Source organism: Hevea brasiliensis, chromosome 18, assembly GCF_030052815.1.
Source record: "Hevea brasiliensis isolate MT/VB/25A 57/8 chromosome 18, ASM3005281v1, whole genome shotgun sequence".
Classification (NCBI taxonomy): domain Eukaryota; kingdom Viridiplantae; phylum Streptophyta; class Magnoliopsida; order Malpighiales; family Euphorbiaceae; genus Hevea; species Hevea brasiliensis.
Genome location: NC_079510.1, coordinates 46,693,604 through 46,712,815, shown reverse-complemented (window position 1 = coordinate 46,712,815; position 19,212 = coordinate 46,693,604). Strand labels below are relative to the sequence as shown.

Sequence of the window (19,212 nt, the reverse complement as noted above, 5' to 3'; positions counted from 1 at the left end):
ATTTAATTTTATAAAAAAATCATTTTAAAACAAACCCACAAAAATTAGTTTCCAGAAATAACAAGAAGTCTCTATAAATTATGATTTTTTTAATTCAACAAGAATGATTCTCTTGCCATATTCCATATACTAATGGGTATTAAATCCAAAAGAAAAAAGAGGAGATGAAAATCATATACATACTATATATAATGATAAGGTCAATGCAAGAAAATGACTTCAAACAGAGAAATATACGTGTTGGTAAGAATTACTGTGGCAGGAAGTTGATTATGACATCCATATTACTATATTTGACTAATGAATGATTCAAAATCCCATTTTCAAAACTAGTTTCTTATCAAGAGAGTTTCAATATCAACCTTATCCTTTAATCATATAATGCATTCATACTTCTAAAGTTTTATTGCAGAATAACCTTATCTTGACTGAACTGCCATGTTTGATATATCATTCATAATACGATTCATTCAACTATTGTCCATTGGTTATAGAAACCTTTTGTCCTTGTTTTTTTCTCTGTATAGCGACATTGCCATCCAAGGTTTTGTCCACTCATTAATGGAAATTGCAAAATCTTCCAAGCAAAGCACATGTGCCATAATTAGTTTTTAATTATAAGTAGAGCTTCTAAAGAAAAGAATCTATTAAGGATAAGACTATCTAGGAATAGGAATGAAAAATTACAACTTTATTATCAATAATTCCACCTCCCACTGTTATTTGAAAAGAAGGATGAAAGTTTTATCAGAATTGCAAATTCTTCATAACCTGATTTATCCCATAAAACTTCAAGGTTTTTTAATTTCAAGGTCAATAACCATGATCTGACCAAGAATTTCCCACAATATCAAGAAAGGATTTACTCTAGAAGGAAATGACCAGCAAATTTTGTTGAAATTTGCCCAGATAAAATCTTTAATGACCAGCAAACAGAGCCAATAAAATCTTTAATCATCCCTGCTATGTATTCTACCATTCACGGGGAGGAAAACTATACTCCTATTTCCTAAATCTAATAAGGTTTGGGTAGTTTGGGCTTTATTCTTGGTTTTCTTTGGATTGTAGTCTTAGGCTAAATTGATCCGATGCTGGCCCTCCCCAAACCCAGCCTATATGTACCCACAATTTCAGTTTACAAAAGTTATGGTCGATTCTCTAGGAGTTGGGCTTGCTTGCCGATGTGGTAGATCTCATGGAGCCTTTCCAGGGGAGGCTTCAGCCAAGATTGCCTATATCATTCAAAGTTCAAAACAATGGATCCAATCACACCAAACCCAGAGACCATATAAACAATTGGGTAGCCTGCATTACAGTGCAGGCCATCCATTCCTCTACTATCCGCATATAATTGGACTAATGGTAATTTGGACAATGAGCAGCTTTCTAACTCTAATTCATATGGTTAACCAACAGAAACATGCTGGAAATGAACTTCTACTCATCAATTAGTTTTGCATTCCACAATTCGAAACAAAGCATGCAATTAAGAAGAATGTTTACACAAGTAGAACTATTTCAAGATTAACTCTTAAAGTTTCAATATCCATATCTGGTTATGCTATCACAAGCAATAAGAACACAGAAATCAGATTCATTGGAACATTTTGCAATCAAGAGTTTCCCGTAAATGACAATCAAAGTACAACTCAACTCAACTCAACTAAGCCTTTATCCAAAAAATTTGGGGTCATATAGATTTTCTTTCTCCACTATAAACGATTTTGGGTTAAATCCTCGAAAATGTGTAACGCTTTTAGGTCATACTATACCATTCTACTCCAAGTCAGTTTAGGTCTACCCCTTCTTTCTTTCTATCATCTAACCTAATGTGCTCTTCTTATTTAACTGGAGTCTCCGTATGTCTGCGCTTCACATGACCAAACCACCTCAATCTCTCTTCTCTCAACTTATTCTCAATTGGCACCACTCCTACCTTTTCTCTAATAATCTCATTATGGATTTTATCTAATCTAGTATGGCCACTCATCCACCTTAACATTCTCATCTACGCAAATGACAATCAAAGTTCCAAGAATAAAAAATTTAACATCTCAACTAACAGGAATACGGTATGAGAAGCATCAATTGTACGGCAGGCAGTGCAACTAATTGCATCAAGTAATCCAAAATGAATTTTTGAGTCAAGTGGCCCCAGATAAGATGAAATGTCAATATTAGAAATAATTACAGCAACACTCGTATAATACAAAAAAAGGCCATTTGTATGGTAAATTGTTTTTCATTAAGTAAACTGTATCTTGTCAACAACTAACTTGGATCATTGTAACAAATCACATGTTATGGTGGGAAGGACAAAGTAAAAGTAAAAGTAAAAGTAAAGTTATTATAGAAAAAAGAAATAATAACTGAACGGTTGCACTTACATTCTCTAAGAGAAAAATAGAATCCAAAGTTCCTGCTATTGAAATGAGTTAGGACTCTCAGCCAATATACATTCTCCATTCCATGTTCTTACAAATTCAGCATCTGTGCAGTGCTAGTCCAGTCTTCTGACTCCTCTTGTTGGTTGGTGTGTATAAGCGAAATGGCTAAAGTCCACACTACCACTTAACCTAAAGTCAATAGAGACCAAGTTATGGATGTAGATGAGCATATGTTACAAGCAGTTGGCACCTATTGGTACAAGTGTCTCGAATATCTTTTAGAGGGGCACGAAGACCACTAGCACGAGAACCAGATGCGGAGAATCCTAATGATGATAAGACTGAAACAAATCTCTCCATTGATTTCTCCGCTATGTCAGAATAATGATCTATGTGTGAAATGTTAGACCCAAACTTTCCTTCTTTCTTTGTCCCGTATATTTTTCCTCAAGATTAGGAGGACAGTAACCTAAGGGAAAGAAATGCATATCAGATGTTTTACTCTTTTGGGCTAAGTGGACGAATATTTAGTGGCACCGACACCCTTGAACTGAATGCATAGAGGTACATTACTTGCCAAGAGAGTCCAACAAGACATACCATTCTCAGAAAGAGATGAATGTTCACACGTGCTTGAGTTTCATATTCAACGGAAGCTGTTAAAAAGAAAAAAAAAAGGTTCAAATATTAGAAAGATTGGTGCCAAAGTAAAGAGATGCAAAAAGTAGAGCACTTACTCTTTGAACAGTTTCAATTGGGCAGGTCTTTCTTTACATGGTGATGCTATTATTTTCTGAAGAATCATTTTAAATAATGATAAGAGCCTTCCCCGTTCATTCACTTGATCATTCTTGTTCACCGACTTGTACTGAAAATAAGAGCTCCTTACAACAACCTTGTTGTTTGCTGTTTTTGTCCTGTAAAAACTTTTAAGAATGACATTATCACATGGATCACTGGCAAAATCATTCTCGACTAAGAGCTTTTCTTGTTTATCATCTCCAGGACTCTTTGTTTGTTGATTTGCGCTTAAAATAAGCCTTTCTTGTTTATCATCTTCAGGACTCTTTTTTGTTGATTTGTGCTTAAAATAAGAACTCCATACTAGGACCTTTCTGTTATCTGTTTCTTTTGTCTTCAACTGCATTTGGCATTTGAACATTCTAACAATCACACTCCTTTAGTAATGTTTGACAAGTTTTATGCATTAAATGTCTGAATTGTTGGAGCAAGGTGTCTTCCAAACTTCCTTTCTCATTGGTCATGCCTTTGGTGTCATAAATATACAATTAGGTGAGTAGTCTAACTAACATAACTTACAATTGAATTTGCAGACCTGTTTGAAGATGCTATATCCTTACCCAAAGTTGGAGAGAATGAAAATAAAAGAACTTCAGCAGCAAACAAGAGGAATTTTACAAATTGTACAAGGCAAGAAGACTTCAACCAAGTAATAACTGAAAGTTATCATAAGTTATGGCATTATTACTCACTGTGTCATCAGGTGGGGTGCTTCCCCCATTTTCAGAGTCAAGTGGGGATTCTGAAGTGCAGTGCATGCAACTAGATGCGCCTCTGCACTGCAATATTCCTTGGGATTGAGAGAAGATTTATCTACTGGACTTGGATTTATAGGTGATATTCGAGGAGCCCAGAAATCTCTCTTTGCTTCCAGAGATGCAAAGCCTTGTGGACATTAAGGAAAATTGGAAAGAAAGACCAAAATGCAAACAAAATAGGAACTATGAGGAAAGAAATAGCTCAAATTAATTAAAACACGGATGAGATCTATTGCCGTCAGCACACCATTAGCTCTAATTTTTGTATATTCAGTACCACATCCATGCAAATGTGTGAATACTTCATCCCTCTTTAAAATTCCATCTCAGCTACTACGTTCCTTTCTGCGAAAACATTGAATTCAAGGAATGAAAATGAAGCTACCACGTTCCTTTCTGCCAAAACATTGAATTCAAGGAATGAAAATGAAACAGCTAGAGATAGAGCTGGAAATATTTCGTCATCTCATCTATACAACATGGTGTCACAAACACATATATCAAGCACTGATGCCTTCAGATCAAAAGGGAAGTAAACATTGACAAGGAGATTTAGGTAACATTTTGCATTTGATTGACACCTGTAAAGCTACTTGACTGTCAGTCTTTCACCTTACAATAAAAAAATAAAATAATAAAAATTATCTCTGCAGCCAACCATGCTATTGGAACTTGGAATGACATCCTCTAAAGAGTTTCTTAGCCATTGAGTTGATTTGATATTTGATGCAGTAGGACATGTAAGTTGTGCCCTAATAATCAAAAGCAAATTTGAGATTTTGAAGACATCTAACATACCTTGGCAGAAGAAGACCAACATCAAAGACAAGAATAGGTTTAACACCATAATGCCACAACAAATTTATTCTGTGTATGCAATATTCAATGTGCCTAAAAGATGAGACGAAAACATGTCATAAGAGAATGTAAGTCCATGATACATGGGAAAAGCATAATACCCTTAGCCATCTATTCTTCCTCCGTATTGGGTGACCGAAGTATTAATACTTCTCTTTTATCTGACCACAGTTAGATGTAATATCCATTACCCTTTGTCAAGTTCTAGTTATGAAACATTAAGGAATGTAAGAACACTTGAATTACCAAGTCTGATGTAATCCAATTGATTTGCAGAAAACAAAAAGAAAAAGTAAAGAAACTGAAATTTCTGCAGTCATGGAACTTTCACCTTTGGTTCCAATAGAACGAAAAATATTCCCTACAGATCACAGTTTTTCACATCTGATCACCTACACAACCAAGATTTAAAGTGAAGAATACCCACTATCCTAATTTGATAGCGAAAGGCGTTAAGATTGTTGCGACTTTGAAAATGATATTGCAGTTACGTAAAAGCAATATAGCCACTAGCACCCAGAAACTCGCACTCCCAAATGGGCAAATGGCCAACATTTTCACTCATATGATGCAAAATTAATATTAGCATCCCCAAATGCATCGACCCATGAAAACAAGAATACCCTCTACCCAATTTGACGAAATTTATACAACTTTCATGATGTATACAAAATGTGCGGGCACATGTGCGAAAAGACGACAGAAATGCATCAAATTCTTCATTCAAACACGCACACACACTAAACGAAGCTGATTTAGATTTTAATACTGAATCGCGCATATACACAAGCACACGTACATGAGTACAGATAGAGAAAAGGAGCAGGGACATGGAGGTGGGTAATCCTTTGCAAAGCTCACTACTGCAGGCCAAAGCGCATTTGTGGAGCCAAGAGTAAGCATCAACGGCAACACGACAGCCCTCTAAGTCGTTGATGCGGATGGGCGCCATTATCGACTTGAAAAGGGGCAAAAGGCCTTTTATTCCCATTCTTCGTCCTCTCACAAGCTGCTGTGACCTGAATTGATGACGAGTGTTTGGGACTTCAAGTCCTGAGCTCCAATGGAGACCAGAGCAGCACCCTAATCATGCATTGTGATCAATTACCATTCATTTTGGAGAGGAATAGTAGAGTGGGGAATATGCTCTTAACGATTAGCGTTGGTGGGAACTTCTTTTGAGTAATTAGTGGGTGATTAGCTCATTAATCACCGGCTGCAGCCAGCTGAGCGGCTCAGGATGAGTATAATCATCATTAAATTAAATATTTATTGTATCAATTTTAATTAATTTTCTATAAATTTTAAAATAAACACTTATATTAACATCGATAAAAAAACAGTATTTAGTTCAATTAAAATTAGGTTAAAATCGATAAAATTTATATTTGATCATTATCATTTTATTTGCCCATTAGAAATGTGTTGGGGGAAGGAAGGAAAACACCAATATAAATGAAGAATTGGATTTCTCCATTTATTAAAAAAAAAAAATTGAAAGCATCAAAATCTGGTGGGAGAGAGCAACCCACAATCCAGATGAGAGGTGAGAGAGCCACCCTTGCCCAAGAGGGACAAGGGCAGCTGCAACTCGACAAGGAAGTAGAGAAAAATTTTCTGTGAATGAGAAATGAACCTTCTCACATTTTCTCTCATCTAGACATTGAATATTTTATTTTTATAAAAAGATATTGAACATTGTAGATGCCTTTTCGTCTTCTCAACAAAATTTTAAATTCAAGTTCTAATTAAATACTGTTTGATAAATATATTTTTACCAATTTTCCAAAAATTATTAATCAATAAATTATAATCATATAATTAAAAACTAAAATTTTCAAATATCAATTTTTATCCTTGAACTATTCACCATTAGCAGCCGATTCCCATTATTAAATAGGATTGATAGGTCATTAGGCTCAGGCCTATTACTGTTATTAAAAAAGTTTTATTTTAAATATGTTTATAAGAAAATATTAAAAAATAATTTAAAATTAAATTTATTAAATTTTAATTATAAAAATATTAAAATAATATTTTTATTCTTTTTAATAATATCAAAAAACAATATTTTTATTAAAAAATAAATAACTTGACGTTCCAAAAGCAACACCAAAAAAGCACTCAATATACATAAATTAATCGAAGTTTAAAAAAGGAAAAAAAAAATCTGACTAAATGCTGGGCAATGGGGGGATAACCAAATTAAAATGGACAGACAAAAGGAAAAAGACAACACGTGCATTATTGCAAAGTAAAACGAATATTTGACAAAAAAAAAATAGTTAGTAAAACTTATATTAACAATCGTGATTTATTTATTTATTTTACACTTGAATAATGTCACGATTCAACCTATAGGTCGAACTAGTATTAGAATCTGGACCAGCTTAAAGCCCCCGAGACCCGTAATAGGTCTAACTATTCTTCGACCCAACTCTAAGGTCAATTTGAGCCCAATTTCAAGAATTCAACTGGACAGAATTATGTCATAAAATAGACCTTTCAAAGGGAAATTTTTTACTCACCCGACCTGTAAACATAATATATAATCAATTGGAGAGTTCAGCTCACCCTCCACATACTCAAATATCACAAAAATAAATGGGAGCTCAGCTCTCTCATCCAGTCAAACACACATGCATATAATAAGTTTACAGGTCCAACATGGTAATTATATTACAGATCCAAATCAAATAAATATTTTTAACACATGCAAAAATTCTAGGAGTTAATAGAATTATACAAATATTAATAAACGACCTGCGAAGAAGAAAAATAGGTTAACCACAACAAATATCCTCCTGTAGCATAGAAAAATAATGAACAGGAGTGAGCGTTCAACTCAGAGAGTAAAATATCAATTTTAATCATAATCTCTATAGCTATCTAAAGATAATGCACTTTGTGAAGTGAAATGCAACATTGTCATAATTTTCATACAAATCACATCAAAAAGGCAATTTAGAGCACTCACACACCCGATAATGTCAAACAATACATATATGGGAGCTGATCCCCTATACAGCCCTCTTAATCCAACATGTGCCAGCGAAGAACTCAAGCCGGACTTTCGCTTAATAAACCAAATCGGGATCCCAGCGAAGAACTCAAGCCTAACAATCCAAAAATTTAAAAATAATAATAATAAATAAATAAATAAATAAATAAATATAATATAATTTTGGACCCAATTGTAAAACCTAAAAAGTTAGTGTAATTAGAAGTTTAGAAAAAAAAAAAAAGACAAAAAGACAAAAACGCAGCAGACCACCCCCCAGCTCCCTTTTCTTTCTCCCTGACTCTCCCTCCTCCCTCCCATTTTCTTCTTGCCGGCAAGGGATCGGCTGCCGGTGACCACCCTAGCGGCTTCAGCGTGACCAGGCGACCACCAGGAACGGGAAATGGTGACGGAAGACAGCTGCGGCGACGAGAACCGAAGAGAGAGAGAGAGCGACGGCGAGGACCATCCAAAGCCGTTTTTGGCCATCTCCGACGACGGGAAGACAAGGGACGCCGGCAGCGAGCTTCTGGCAGCACTGGGTTCCTCGTCTAACCAAGACTTGCCGGTTTTAATGGAGTTTCCCGACAAGAAACGAAGAGAGAGAAAGAGGAGAGAGAAAGCAACGTCAGTGGCTTTTCGGCCACTTTTCCGGCGATCCGACCGTCGGATCGAAAATCTGAGGCCACCGATGGACTCAGGACGACGAGATCTTCGAGATAAGACTGGTCCCTCTTCGATCGGACACCGTTTGAAAAATGCGATAATTAGACGGTCCAGATTGCTTGGTGAGATTTTTCAATTTCCAAAATTTAAAAATAACTTTATGATAATTATTAATAAAATTTGGGCTTAATTTAGGTGCGATCGGATCGATGATAGCTCACTAGCGTCAGTACCGCATTTTCAGCCAGATCCGGCTGCCTGACGGCCCGTCTTAGAACGTGGTCAATATTACAGTCAATCCTAACAATTTCAATTGTTCTGGATGCGTTCCAGGTGTCAGAATTGGCATAGGTAAACCCGAACTCCAAGTTGCTCATTTTCGGCTAATATCTATTTAGAATAAAATTCATAAAATATTTGTGGATGATCAAAAAATTATAATTCCTTTTGCAATAGCCTTATAATATTATTAAAGACCGCAGGGCAAAATTTTAGAATTTTTAGAGTTCATTTGGATAGTTTTTGCAAAAGGGCTAGTTATAGGGACTAAAACGTAATTTTTCAAGTTTATGACTATTGTCTGATTTGAAGGGCCCAGGAGGGGCCATGTGATGTTGATGAGATGTGATTGTGGAAATTTAGAATTTAGAAGTGTTATTTGAATCTTTTTACAGATTAGGTAGGTCCCAGGTATAGGGGAAACTCTGCCGGATTTTCGGCATGAATTAGGCTGTCTATTGCCTCTTTAGAGTTTTATTTTGACTTAGTACTAATAAATTTATAATTTAATTATTAGGTGATCGAGATCAACTATTTTTCTGCATCCAGCAGCCACAATAGTCATCGGTGTACTGTGAGTAAAATATTAATTTTAATTGTAATTTCGATATTATTATATATTCAAGCATGCCCATGCATCACTTATAAATATGTATCTATGTAGTCAAACACTAGGCACGTTTTATGTTGCATTTCACTTCACAGGGTGCATTAGCTTTAGATAGCTATAGAGATTATGGTTAAAATTGATATTTTACTCTCTGAGTCGAACGCTCACTCCTGTTCACCATATTTTTCCAGGCTACAGGAGGAGACCTTTTTCAGAATAACCTGTCCATTTCCTCGCAGGTTATGAAAAGATTACTTAATTGTATTATTATTCTCTAAATTTGTAATTTAGGACTCCGCATGTGCTAGTAGTAGCATTAAGCTTGTCAGGGATTGCATGAATTTAAGTTTTTGTATTAACAAATGAAAAAATTTTATGAGTTTTAAATAGTTTATAAATGGTGTAACAGGGTTGAGCTGGGCTTCCCTAATTTTAGTTTATGATAATTATTGGGCTAAGTTGGCCCCAAATAAAATTATAACAGTTTAATTCAAATTATTTTATATGCATATTGGGCCTAAATTGTGGGCCTGGTCATGGGTTGAGGAATAGTTAGGCTAACTACGGGCCTCGGGGGCTTTAGGCTGGCCTAGGTCCTAGTACCGATCCTGCCCATAGGTTGGGTCGTGACAAAGTTGGTGTCTGAGCTTAGGCTCTAGATTCATGGGAAATAATATACTTGGGAGTGTAAAAGGAGTCTTGTTAGAATGTTATATGCGGAGTATAGGATTCTGTTTGTCTTTTCTGTAATTCTTTGTTTCTAGATTCTGCGTTATACCTCGGGAAATATAAAAGTGCCTCAGTTTGTGTCTTGATTTTCGTAGAGTACATAGAAATGTGAAATAAAGTTAGCAGACATGTTGAGGTCTATCATGAGGATACGTACTCCAAGAAACACTATATTTCTATCAGTATGGGTCTAAGTGTTGTGCCTATCTAGTGCTAGGCACGGGTACATAAAGGTGAGTCTTGAAAGTACAGTTGTCCTAGATAAGGATGAGGATACCACTGCTGGCAGTCGTCAGTGGATGACCCAGTCAGAGTAAGTTTATGATAATAGTAGATTCAAGAGAGATAAGAGATTAGGAGACTTCGTAGTAACTATACAATGTTCTCGATGTCTACTCTATAAGCTGCAGATTATAGTACCGACATGAGATTATTGTGTAGAGCTGCGTACTTCGCTGTAGTGCTCATGATAAGGATGTTTGCAGGCAGTCTTTGTTTTGGTACAGTTATGCCAGAATAGGGTTCTATTACTGCAAAAGAGTTTGGAAATCCTAGGTAGAGATTTAAAACCCTATAGCTAGAATATTAAAGGGTCACAGTTGCAAGGTAGCTAGAGTCAGTGACTCAGTTACCCTAACATGAGCTACAGTTACATTAGGAATTGCTGAAAGACTAGCGGTTTCAGTATAGTCATAAATTAAAGGTAACACCTATAGGGTGAGGCCATTTGGTCTTTGATATGGGGTCTTAGAGAGTTTTGGCATTGTAATGGGCCTTTTGCCTAAAGTTTAGTGAAAAACAGTATCTTCCTTGTGTAGCAGCAGGGCGCAGGGTACGATTTTTCTCCCCTAAGGGTGACAGGATGCTATGGATGATGTTCATAGCCTGTGAAACAACGCTTTAAGGGGTTTGCAGTATGATAAGAGAGTAGATAGCCTGACATGGTTGTGGCAAGGTGGAAGATGTAGTACCTTTTTCGCAGTCAATTATGATGTAAAGTGGTCTTATTTTTTCAAGAGGGATAGGGATTTATTACTAATAATGGTGACCAACAAAATAGTGCCCAGATGGGACTATAGAGTGTGGTAGAGAGTAGTTGGCTCAGTTATTCTGGAGATTGATACAAGTTCCATTATAGGAATCATATATAATCAGATCATGATGGATGTAAATCCTTTGAATGGGATGACGGGTTTGGGTGCCCGGTATCTTAAGTTTTGATAAATTGAGTAAACATGGAAAAATAAAATAATAATAATAATAATAATAATAATAATAATAATAATAATAATAATAATAATAATAATAATAATAATAACAAATAAATAAAATTTCTGCAGAATCAGTTCTCGAGGTAGTAAGGGTATTATGTAAGCTAAAGGATAAGAATAGAGATCATACAATAAAAGTATGACTGTAATTTCCTGAGTTCCTTTTTGACTTCATATTGTTCAAAACAATAATATAATCTAATTATAATAGTGTTAAGAGAAATAAATTAGCGAAGATAAATTACAGAAGGCCAATGGATAGAGAAAGTGCAAAATGAAGGTTTGGACAATTGGTTGCAGATGCAATATAATCTAAATGCCAGTGGAAGTACTAGCTGGAGTGGTCAAAGGACCAAATCTGAGTAGCACAGATATGTGATAACGTGGTAGAGACTCTAAAAGATATACTTAGCAGGTACAGCTGTCATGTTAGGAAGAAGAATGGAACCAGGGATAGAATAGTCAAGTTCTATTTTGGGTAAGACAAAGGAAATAAACGGAAGGACAACCTGAAGAGCGCATAATAAAAGGAACAAAGTTAAGATATAGGGTATGCTAAGTGTTATTCTTGGTAAGGTGAATGACAAGGATGGAAAACCCAAAATGGGACCACATTAGTGAGAATAGTGATGGAGGTATGGAATCTAGTAATGTGATACTCATAGCATGATGTAGTTGAGGTAGTGCCAGGGGCTAAAATATAGAGCTTGGAGTTACATGATTGGATCATACTCTATCTATTCCCTATTCTTAAAGTGAAGTAGATAGCAATGGCGCAAGATTCTTTTAACTTGTTAACAGTATCAAGAAGATTAGGCAGAGAAAAAGAAGTTAGTAAGTAATAAGTTGAATAAAAGTCAATCTAAGGGATCAAAAAAAAAATGATGAGAGGAAAAGAATGATAGATAATGACACAGAGGCTTTAGGTTAGACTTTTGAGATAGTGAGAAAGTAGTTAGAGGTTCATTATGAATGTCAGGCAAACATTTTTAGTGTAACCAACATAATCACTTTGCAGTGAAGCAACAACGACAGAACAACAGTAGGGGTAGAACGAGAAGTGACAAGTATGGGTGGTTATAAATCATTAGAAAGTTCAAGGATCAAATTAATGACCATAGATAAGGGTGGAATTAGTGTTGGAAGAAACTATTAGTAAGAGAAATCTTTCAGAATTCAATAAAAGTTAAGGGCACAATATAAACGATGATAGATATGAATCATAAGTCGAGTATAAGTAAAGTTAATAAATTATAAAAATATTATGTCAGGAAGGACAATGGTACGGTAAAGGGTTCATGCAGATGATATCTTATAGGTAGAGCACAATTGTGTTAGGAGATGATGAAATTTGAAGAGAAAGACCAAGAAACATAGGTTAAACGTTATTATATGGACAATCAGGTATAGTTGAATATAAGAGGATATTTTTCTTTCTTTTCAAGTTTAGCTCGTGCTATTGGTTCTAGAGGATTACATAAGGAACAGAGACTGAGTCAAGGAGACTTAGTTATTTGAGAGTTTGGTAGGCACCAATTCATACACAATTTCCTGATATGAGAATGACAGTAAGTGCATACCTACTGTTAAGTATGTAAGGACGATCAGAGTAATGATAGGAGTTAAATTGAGTTAGCTACTAAGGCTTGCAACTGTTTTAAACTATGAGCTGGAGGGAATACTAATTATGGATGAGTTTCAATAGATGAAATTGTTGCTAATAGGAAAAGTTAAGGCTGAAGTTTGGAAAGCTATAGGCAATATATGTGATTATATTAAGGAGAATGAACACATGAAGTATTTTGTTTAAAATTAAGGCATGACACACATTTCCCACAGTCGTGTTAGTTCAGATGAAACTTATAGTTTCAAGGGCTCCTATCCATCCAGGATGAGCAATTTCCTACTGAGGCTGGCGGGGAATGATAATGTTCTGATAGTTAAGTTGTGAAAGGGGATACAAAAAGAATTTTCTATGGTTAATTATAAGTATTACAAAAGGTGAAGAATGTGCTGGTAGGAGTAAACCGTAAGGTTAGAATTCCCGAAGTAATGGAACTAATAATCAAGATAAGACTAAGAAATAAAATGAAAGTTAAAGTTGATGATGGGATGGACATCCTTGAAGGAAAAAGGTGTAAGGGTGAAATAGGACTAAGATTAATGAATAAGTACAGTAGGTTGAAAAGATATCAACAATACCAGAAATAGGAAAAAGGAAGTGGATAAGATCCAAAGGACAGGAAGAAAGCTCGGTAGAGCTAGTTATAATGATGAGGATAAGGAGGAATAGGTGTGCTAGGGACACACTAAGAGATGTTTAAAACAAGTTATTATGAGATGATAGATTAAAGAAGTAGTAGAGCCTCGATCTAACTGCTAATGTGTCAGAAGTAGGCCACATACTAAAAAGTTTTAGGAAAAAGTCTAGATATTCTCATTCCCGATGAGGAGTGAGAATTGATAAAGTCGCATGGATTGAGTTGTCAGGGAATATAAACACTTTTGTTACCTAGAAGGAGAGACCCAGTTCACTTTCCAATGTTGATAAATGATACACTTGGCCCTTAGAGGAGACACTACCTGACTAGTTACATAAGATGGACAGAGGTTGGTCTAAGTACCTTAGTAATGACACAAAAGAGATTAAAAATTTGAAGTATCATGGGAGTGAGAAGATTTATAGGCATTGACCACTGAGGTCATAAGAAGAGTGAAAATCTCGAACAAGATGCCTAGATTAGGTGCTACAGGAAAGCTATACATAGGATACCATAGAATAAGGAACATAAGTTATGTCATTGGGGAAACATAGATTATTGAAACAAAGGGATGAGGACTGAAGTCACCAAGAGACACGTTAGGGCGTAATAAGAGTGAGGTAAGCGCCAAAGTTAATTAAAGTTATCAAATATCAAGTTGAGAGTAATAGAGTTATAATGAATACCTGAGATGTCAGAAGAATGGTCAATGAATAGCCAAGAGATAAGAGCATCTCTAGAAAGAGATGATGACAAATAGGACACTATAGTAGAATCAGAGAGCAATAGAATGTCATTTATAATATACAAAGAGTTTGAAGAATAAATGTTTTACCAATCTCTGCATAGCTGGAGGAGTAATGATTGCACTTGTTCCGATAATCTTCTTTTCCTTATCTCTTGTTTATTCGAAAATTCGAGGACGAATTTTTCTTAAGGGGGAAATAATGTAACAACCCAAAAATTTAATAATAATAATAATAATAATAATAATAAATAAATAAATATAATTTTGGACCTAATTATAAAACCCTAAAAAGTTGGGGGACTAATAGTGTAATTAGAAGTAAAAAAAAAAAAGACAAAAACCCAAAAACGCAGAAGACCACCCCCCCCCCCAGCTCCCTTCTCTTTCTCCCCGACTCTCCCTCCTCCCTTCCATTTTCTTCTTGCCGGCAAGGGATCTGCTGCCGGTGACCACCCTAGTGGCTTCAGCGTGATCGGGCGACCAACAGGGACGGGAAATTGCGACGGAAGACAGCTGCAGCGACGAGAACCGAAGAGAGATAGAGAGCGACGACGAGGACCATCCAAAGTCGTTTTCAGCCATCTTCGATGATGGGAAGACAAGGGACGCAGGCAGCGAGCTTCTGGCAGCACTGGGTTCCTCGTCCGATCAAGACTTGCCGGTTTTAATGGAGTTTTCCGGTAAGAAACGAAGAGAGAGAAAGCAACGTCAGTGGCTTTCCGGCCACTTTTTCGGCGATCCGACCGTCGGATCGAAAATCCGAGGCCACCGATGGACTCAGGAAGACGAGATCTTCGAGATAGAACTGGTCCCGCTCCGATCGGACACCGTTTGAAAAAGGTGATAATCGGACGGTCCAGATTACTTGGTGAGATTTTTCGATTTCCAAAATTTAAAAATAACTTTATGATAATTATTAATAAAATTTGGACTTAATTTAGGTGCGATCGGATCAATGATAGCTTACTGGCGTTGGGACCACATTTTCAACCAGATTCGACTGCCTGACGGCCCGTCTCAGAACGTGGTCAATATTACAGTCAATCCTAGCATTTTCAGACGTTCTGGACGCGTTCCAGGTTTCAGTATTGGCATAAGTAAACTCGAACTCCAAGTTGCTCATTTTCGGCTAATATCGATTTAGAATAAAATTCATAAAATATTCGTGGATGATCAAAAAATTATAATTCTTTTTGCAATAGCCTTATAATATTATTAAGAACCGCGGGGCAAAATTTTAGAATTTTTAGAGTTCATTTGGGTAGTTTTTGCAAAAGGGCTAGTTATAGGGACTAAAACGTAATTTTTCAAATTTATGACTATTGTCTAATTTGGAGGGCCCAGGAGGGGCCATGTGATGTTGATGAGATGTGATTGTGGAAATTTAGAATTTAAAAGTATTATTTGAATCTTTTTACAGGTTGGGTAGGTCCCAGGTATAGGGGAAACTCTGTCAAATTTTCGACATGAATTAGGCTGTCTGTTGCCTCTTTAGAGTTTTATTTTGAATTAGTACTAATAAATTTATAATTTAATTATTAGGTGATCGAGATCAGCTATTTTTCTGCATTCAGTAACCACAATAGTCATCGGTGTACTGTGAGTAAAATATTAATTTTAATTGTAATTTCGATATTATTATATATTCAAATATGCCTATGCATCACTTATAAATATGTATCTATGTAGTCAAATACTAGGCACGTTTTATGTTGCATTTCACTTCACAGGGTGCATTAACTTTAGATAGCTATAGAGATTATGGTTAAAATTAATATTTTACTCTCTGAGTCGAACGCTCACTCCTGTTCACCATATTTTTCCAAGCTACAGGAGGAGACCTTTTTCAGAATAACCTGTCCCTTTTCTCGCAGGTTATGAAAAGATTACTTAATTGTATTATTATTCTCTAAATTTGTAATTTAGGACTCCACATGTGCTAGTAGTAGCATTAAGCCTGTCAGCGATTGCATGAATTTAAGTTTTTATATTAATAAATAAAAATTTTTTATGAGTTTTAAATAGTTTGTAAATGGTGTAACAGGGTTGAGCTGGGCTCCCCTAATTTTAGTTTATGATAATTACTGGGCTAAGTTGGCTCCAAATAAAATTATAACAGTTTAATTCAAATTATTTTATATGCATATTGGGCCTAAATTATAGTCCTGGTCATGGGTTGAGGAATAGTTAGGCTTACTACGGGCCTCGAGGGCTTTAGGCTGGCCCAGGTCCTAGTGCCGGTCCGGCCCATAGGTTGGGTCATGACAATGTCTAACCCAAAGGACCGGGTCCCAGCGAAGATCTCAAGCCGTGTCTACCCATCCTGTCCATAGCCAATACCACACCACATGCACGCCAACTCATGCATACTGCTCCAAATTATCACAACAACATCCATGGCACTTTAACAATTATGAATGTAACATAAAACGTGCCTAGTGTTTAACTACATAGGTACATATATATAAGTGATGCATGGGCATGCTTGAACATATAATAATATCGAAATTACAATTAAAATTAATATTTTACTCACAGACTCAACCGAAGTCACTGTGATGACTGGGCGGAGGAGGAAGGCTATCCCGGCTCACCTGATAATTTTATTACAATCATTTAATAAATTTGACTCAATACAAACTAAGAAAAAGACCAAATATGTCCTAAGTCGTGCCGAAAATACGACAAAGTCTTCCTTATACCTAGGACCTACCCAACCTGCAAAAAGGCTTAAAACATACTTCTATATCCACAAACCATATATCTACAACTCAATCACATCACACAGCCCCTCCTGGGCCCATCTAAACAGTTATCAATCACAATATGTAAAATTACAGTTTAGTCCTTATAATTGACGTTTTTTGCAAAAACTATCCAAATAAGCTCTAAAAATTCTAGAACTTTGCCCAGCGGTCTTTAGCATCATTCCTAAGCTAGTGCAAAAGGAATCATAATTTTCTGAGCTGCCACGAATATTTTATGGATTTTTAATCCCATTCAAGCACTAGAAAATTAAGAAAAAATGAGGTTCGGGTTTACCTACGCCGATTCTGATCTCGGAAACGCGCTCAGGACATTTGACAATGATGGGGTAGCTAAAATCTCGTTTCAATTCCAAGACTTTTTCGGTGGCCGGTCTGTCTGACCAGAAATTCACATACCTGGGCAACCATCGAATTTCTGCTAATTGAAGGTACCTACACGAAGCCCACAACATGGGGGTTAGTATATAATTTTTACGGAATTTTTTCTAAGCTCATTTAATACTCAGAAAAATACTATGAATTTTTGTGGGACCCACCGAAAAACGGTATCAGAAAATTTTGAAATTTATATTGCCGTGAAGCTCTCGACGAGTGGAGTGCTCTGGTAATCTCAGTTTTCTCGTGGGGTTCACGATTTGCGAGAAATCTAGCCCAAAAATCAAAATGGGCTAAAACTTCCTGGACAAAAATTGGGCAAACAGCTCAATGGATTTTGGTGTTCTTAGTGTCTATGAAAAGCTCTCGAGGTGTAGATGGTTGACACAAGACCCAGCCCAATCAGTGGTCGGATCGGCCGGATTTCGGCTGAAAAGTTGAAGTGGCGCGCACGCACAGGTGAGTCTTCGCGCGATTTTTCCGGCTGCCTGGAGCGTCGGCCGGCCGTGGGGAGGCACTAGGGCGGTGCGCTGGCGAGGTAGGGAAGGCTGGGTGGCGGCGGCGCAGCCTGGGGAGGAAGGAGGAGAGAGAAAATTAGAGAGAAAGGAATGGAGGTCGAGACGCGCAGGGAAGGGAAGAAGAAGAAAAGAAAAAGCCGGTCCGATTTTATTAGTCCGATCCGGTTCAGTTCGATTCGATCGGTCCGATTTAGGATACAAAATTTTAAATTTTTACTTTGCTTTGGGACCGAAAACGAGGCCCAAAAATTCTGAAAAGATTCTAGAAAACTCAAAAAAATTCGTAGAATCCAAATATATTTTTAGTTTTACCACGTGGTCTTTAAATTAATTTTTCAAAATCATCAAAGTTTTATATTTTCGGGAAATCAAACCCAATTTTAAAAATCTGAAAAATTTCAAATAATTTCCTAAAATTTAAATAAAATAAAATATTAATATTACTCATAAAATAATAAATTTAAAAATTTGGGGTGTTACAAATCATAATTTACATTTAATTACAATTGAATTTTAAAATATTAATAATAAATTTATTTTAAAATTATTATTATTATTTTATATTTTATTAATAATTTATATTTGTAATTTAATAATTATGTAAAATATTTTTATTCAACATATATATATATATAAAATACCTTTCTAACAAAAAGATTAATTAACTAATAGACAAAATAATTAATTAAGAATCATGTTATTAAGTGACACACAAATTATGCAATTTTTTGGCTTTGTCACCACAAATTTGAGAGGTATATTAAGATGAAAGCGAAATTATGAGAAGAGACAAAGATAATGAAAATTTTGTTTTAATTTTCAGATCCTTCTTTATGTGCACAGAAACGTAAAGCATTTTCCTTGGCTTCTGCTATAAGGATTAGTCTTATTTGATTGAGTGGTTGAAAGCCTATCATTCAGTTTGGCAAAGTCCTACTTGAATTATTTCTGAACCAGAAAATTAGATACAGTATCTTGGACCACTGGATGATATTTTATTTTCTTTGATCAAGAAAAATCCATGGCATCAGCGCTGTTGAAATGTTGCGATCGGCTTGCTGTCTTGTTAATATTATTATTAAATTGAAAGCTTTTTTTTTTTTTTGTCCATGATTAAATTGAAAGCTTATATGATAGGTAGGCAAGCTTCTTGACCATCTATATTTGACAAAGTGGGCCATG

The 19,212-nt window shown here is 35.8% G+C and overlaps 1 protein-coding gene across 4 annotated transcripts; it reads right to left on the bottom strand.

The window, feature by feature from the left end:
- Positions 1 to 2,327: 2,327 nt before the first annotated feature.
- LOC110644676 (uncharacterized) lies at positions 2,328 to 5,943 on the bottom strand. Of its 4 annotated transcripts, XR_009146143.1 has the most exons (5): positions 5,604 to 5,943; positions 4,194 to 4,291; positions 3,881 to 4,073; positions 3,125 to 3,304; positions 2,328 to 3,043 (listed from the first exon to the last, which is right to left on the bottom strand). XR_009146143.1 is itself a non-coding variant. In XM_058141025.1 (3 exons), the coding sequence occupies exons 1-3, from the start codon at positions 5,705 to 5,707 to the stop codon at positions 3,034 to 3,036; spliced, it is 303 nt and encodes a 100-aa protein (XP_057997008.1). In that variant the 5' UTR covers positions 5,708 to 5,943; the 3' UTR covers positions 2,328 to 3,033. The 4 variants fall into 4 exon arrangements, 2 of the variants coding, with proteins under 2 accessions (XP_057997008.1, XP_057997009.1); XR_009146142.1 differs by having other exon boundaries at positions 3,125 to 3,313; positions 3,881 to 4,291; XM_058141025.1 differs by lacking the exons at positions 3,881 to 4,073; positions 4,194 to 4,291 and having other exon boundaries at positions 3,125 to 3,313.
- Between the last annotated feature and the right edge of the window lie 13,269 nt (positions 5,944 to 19,212).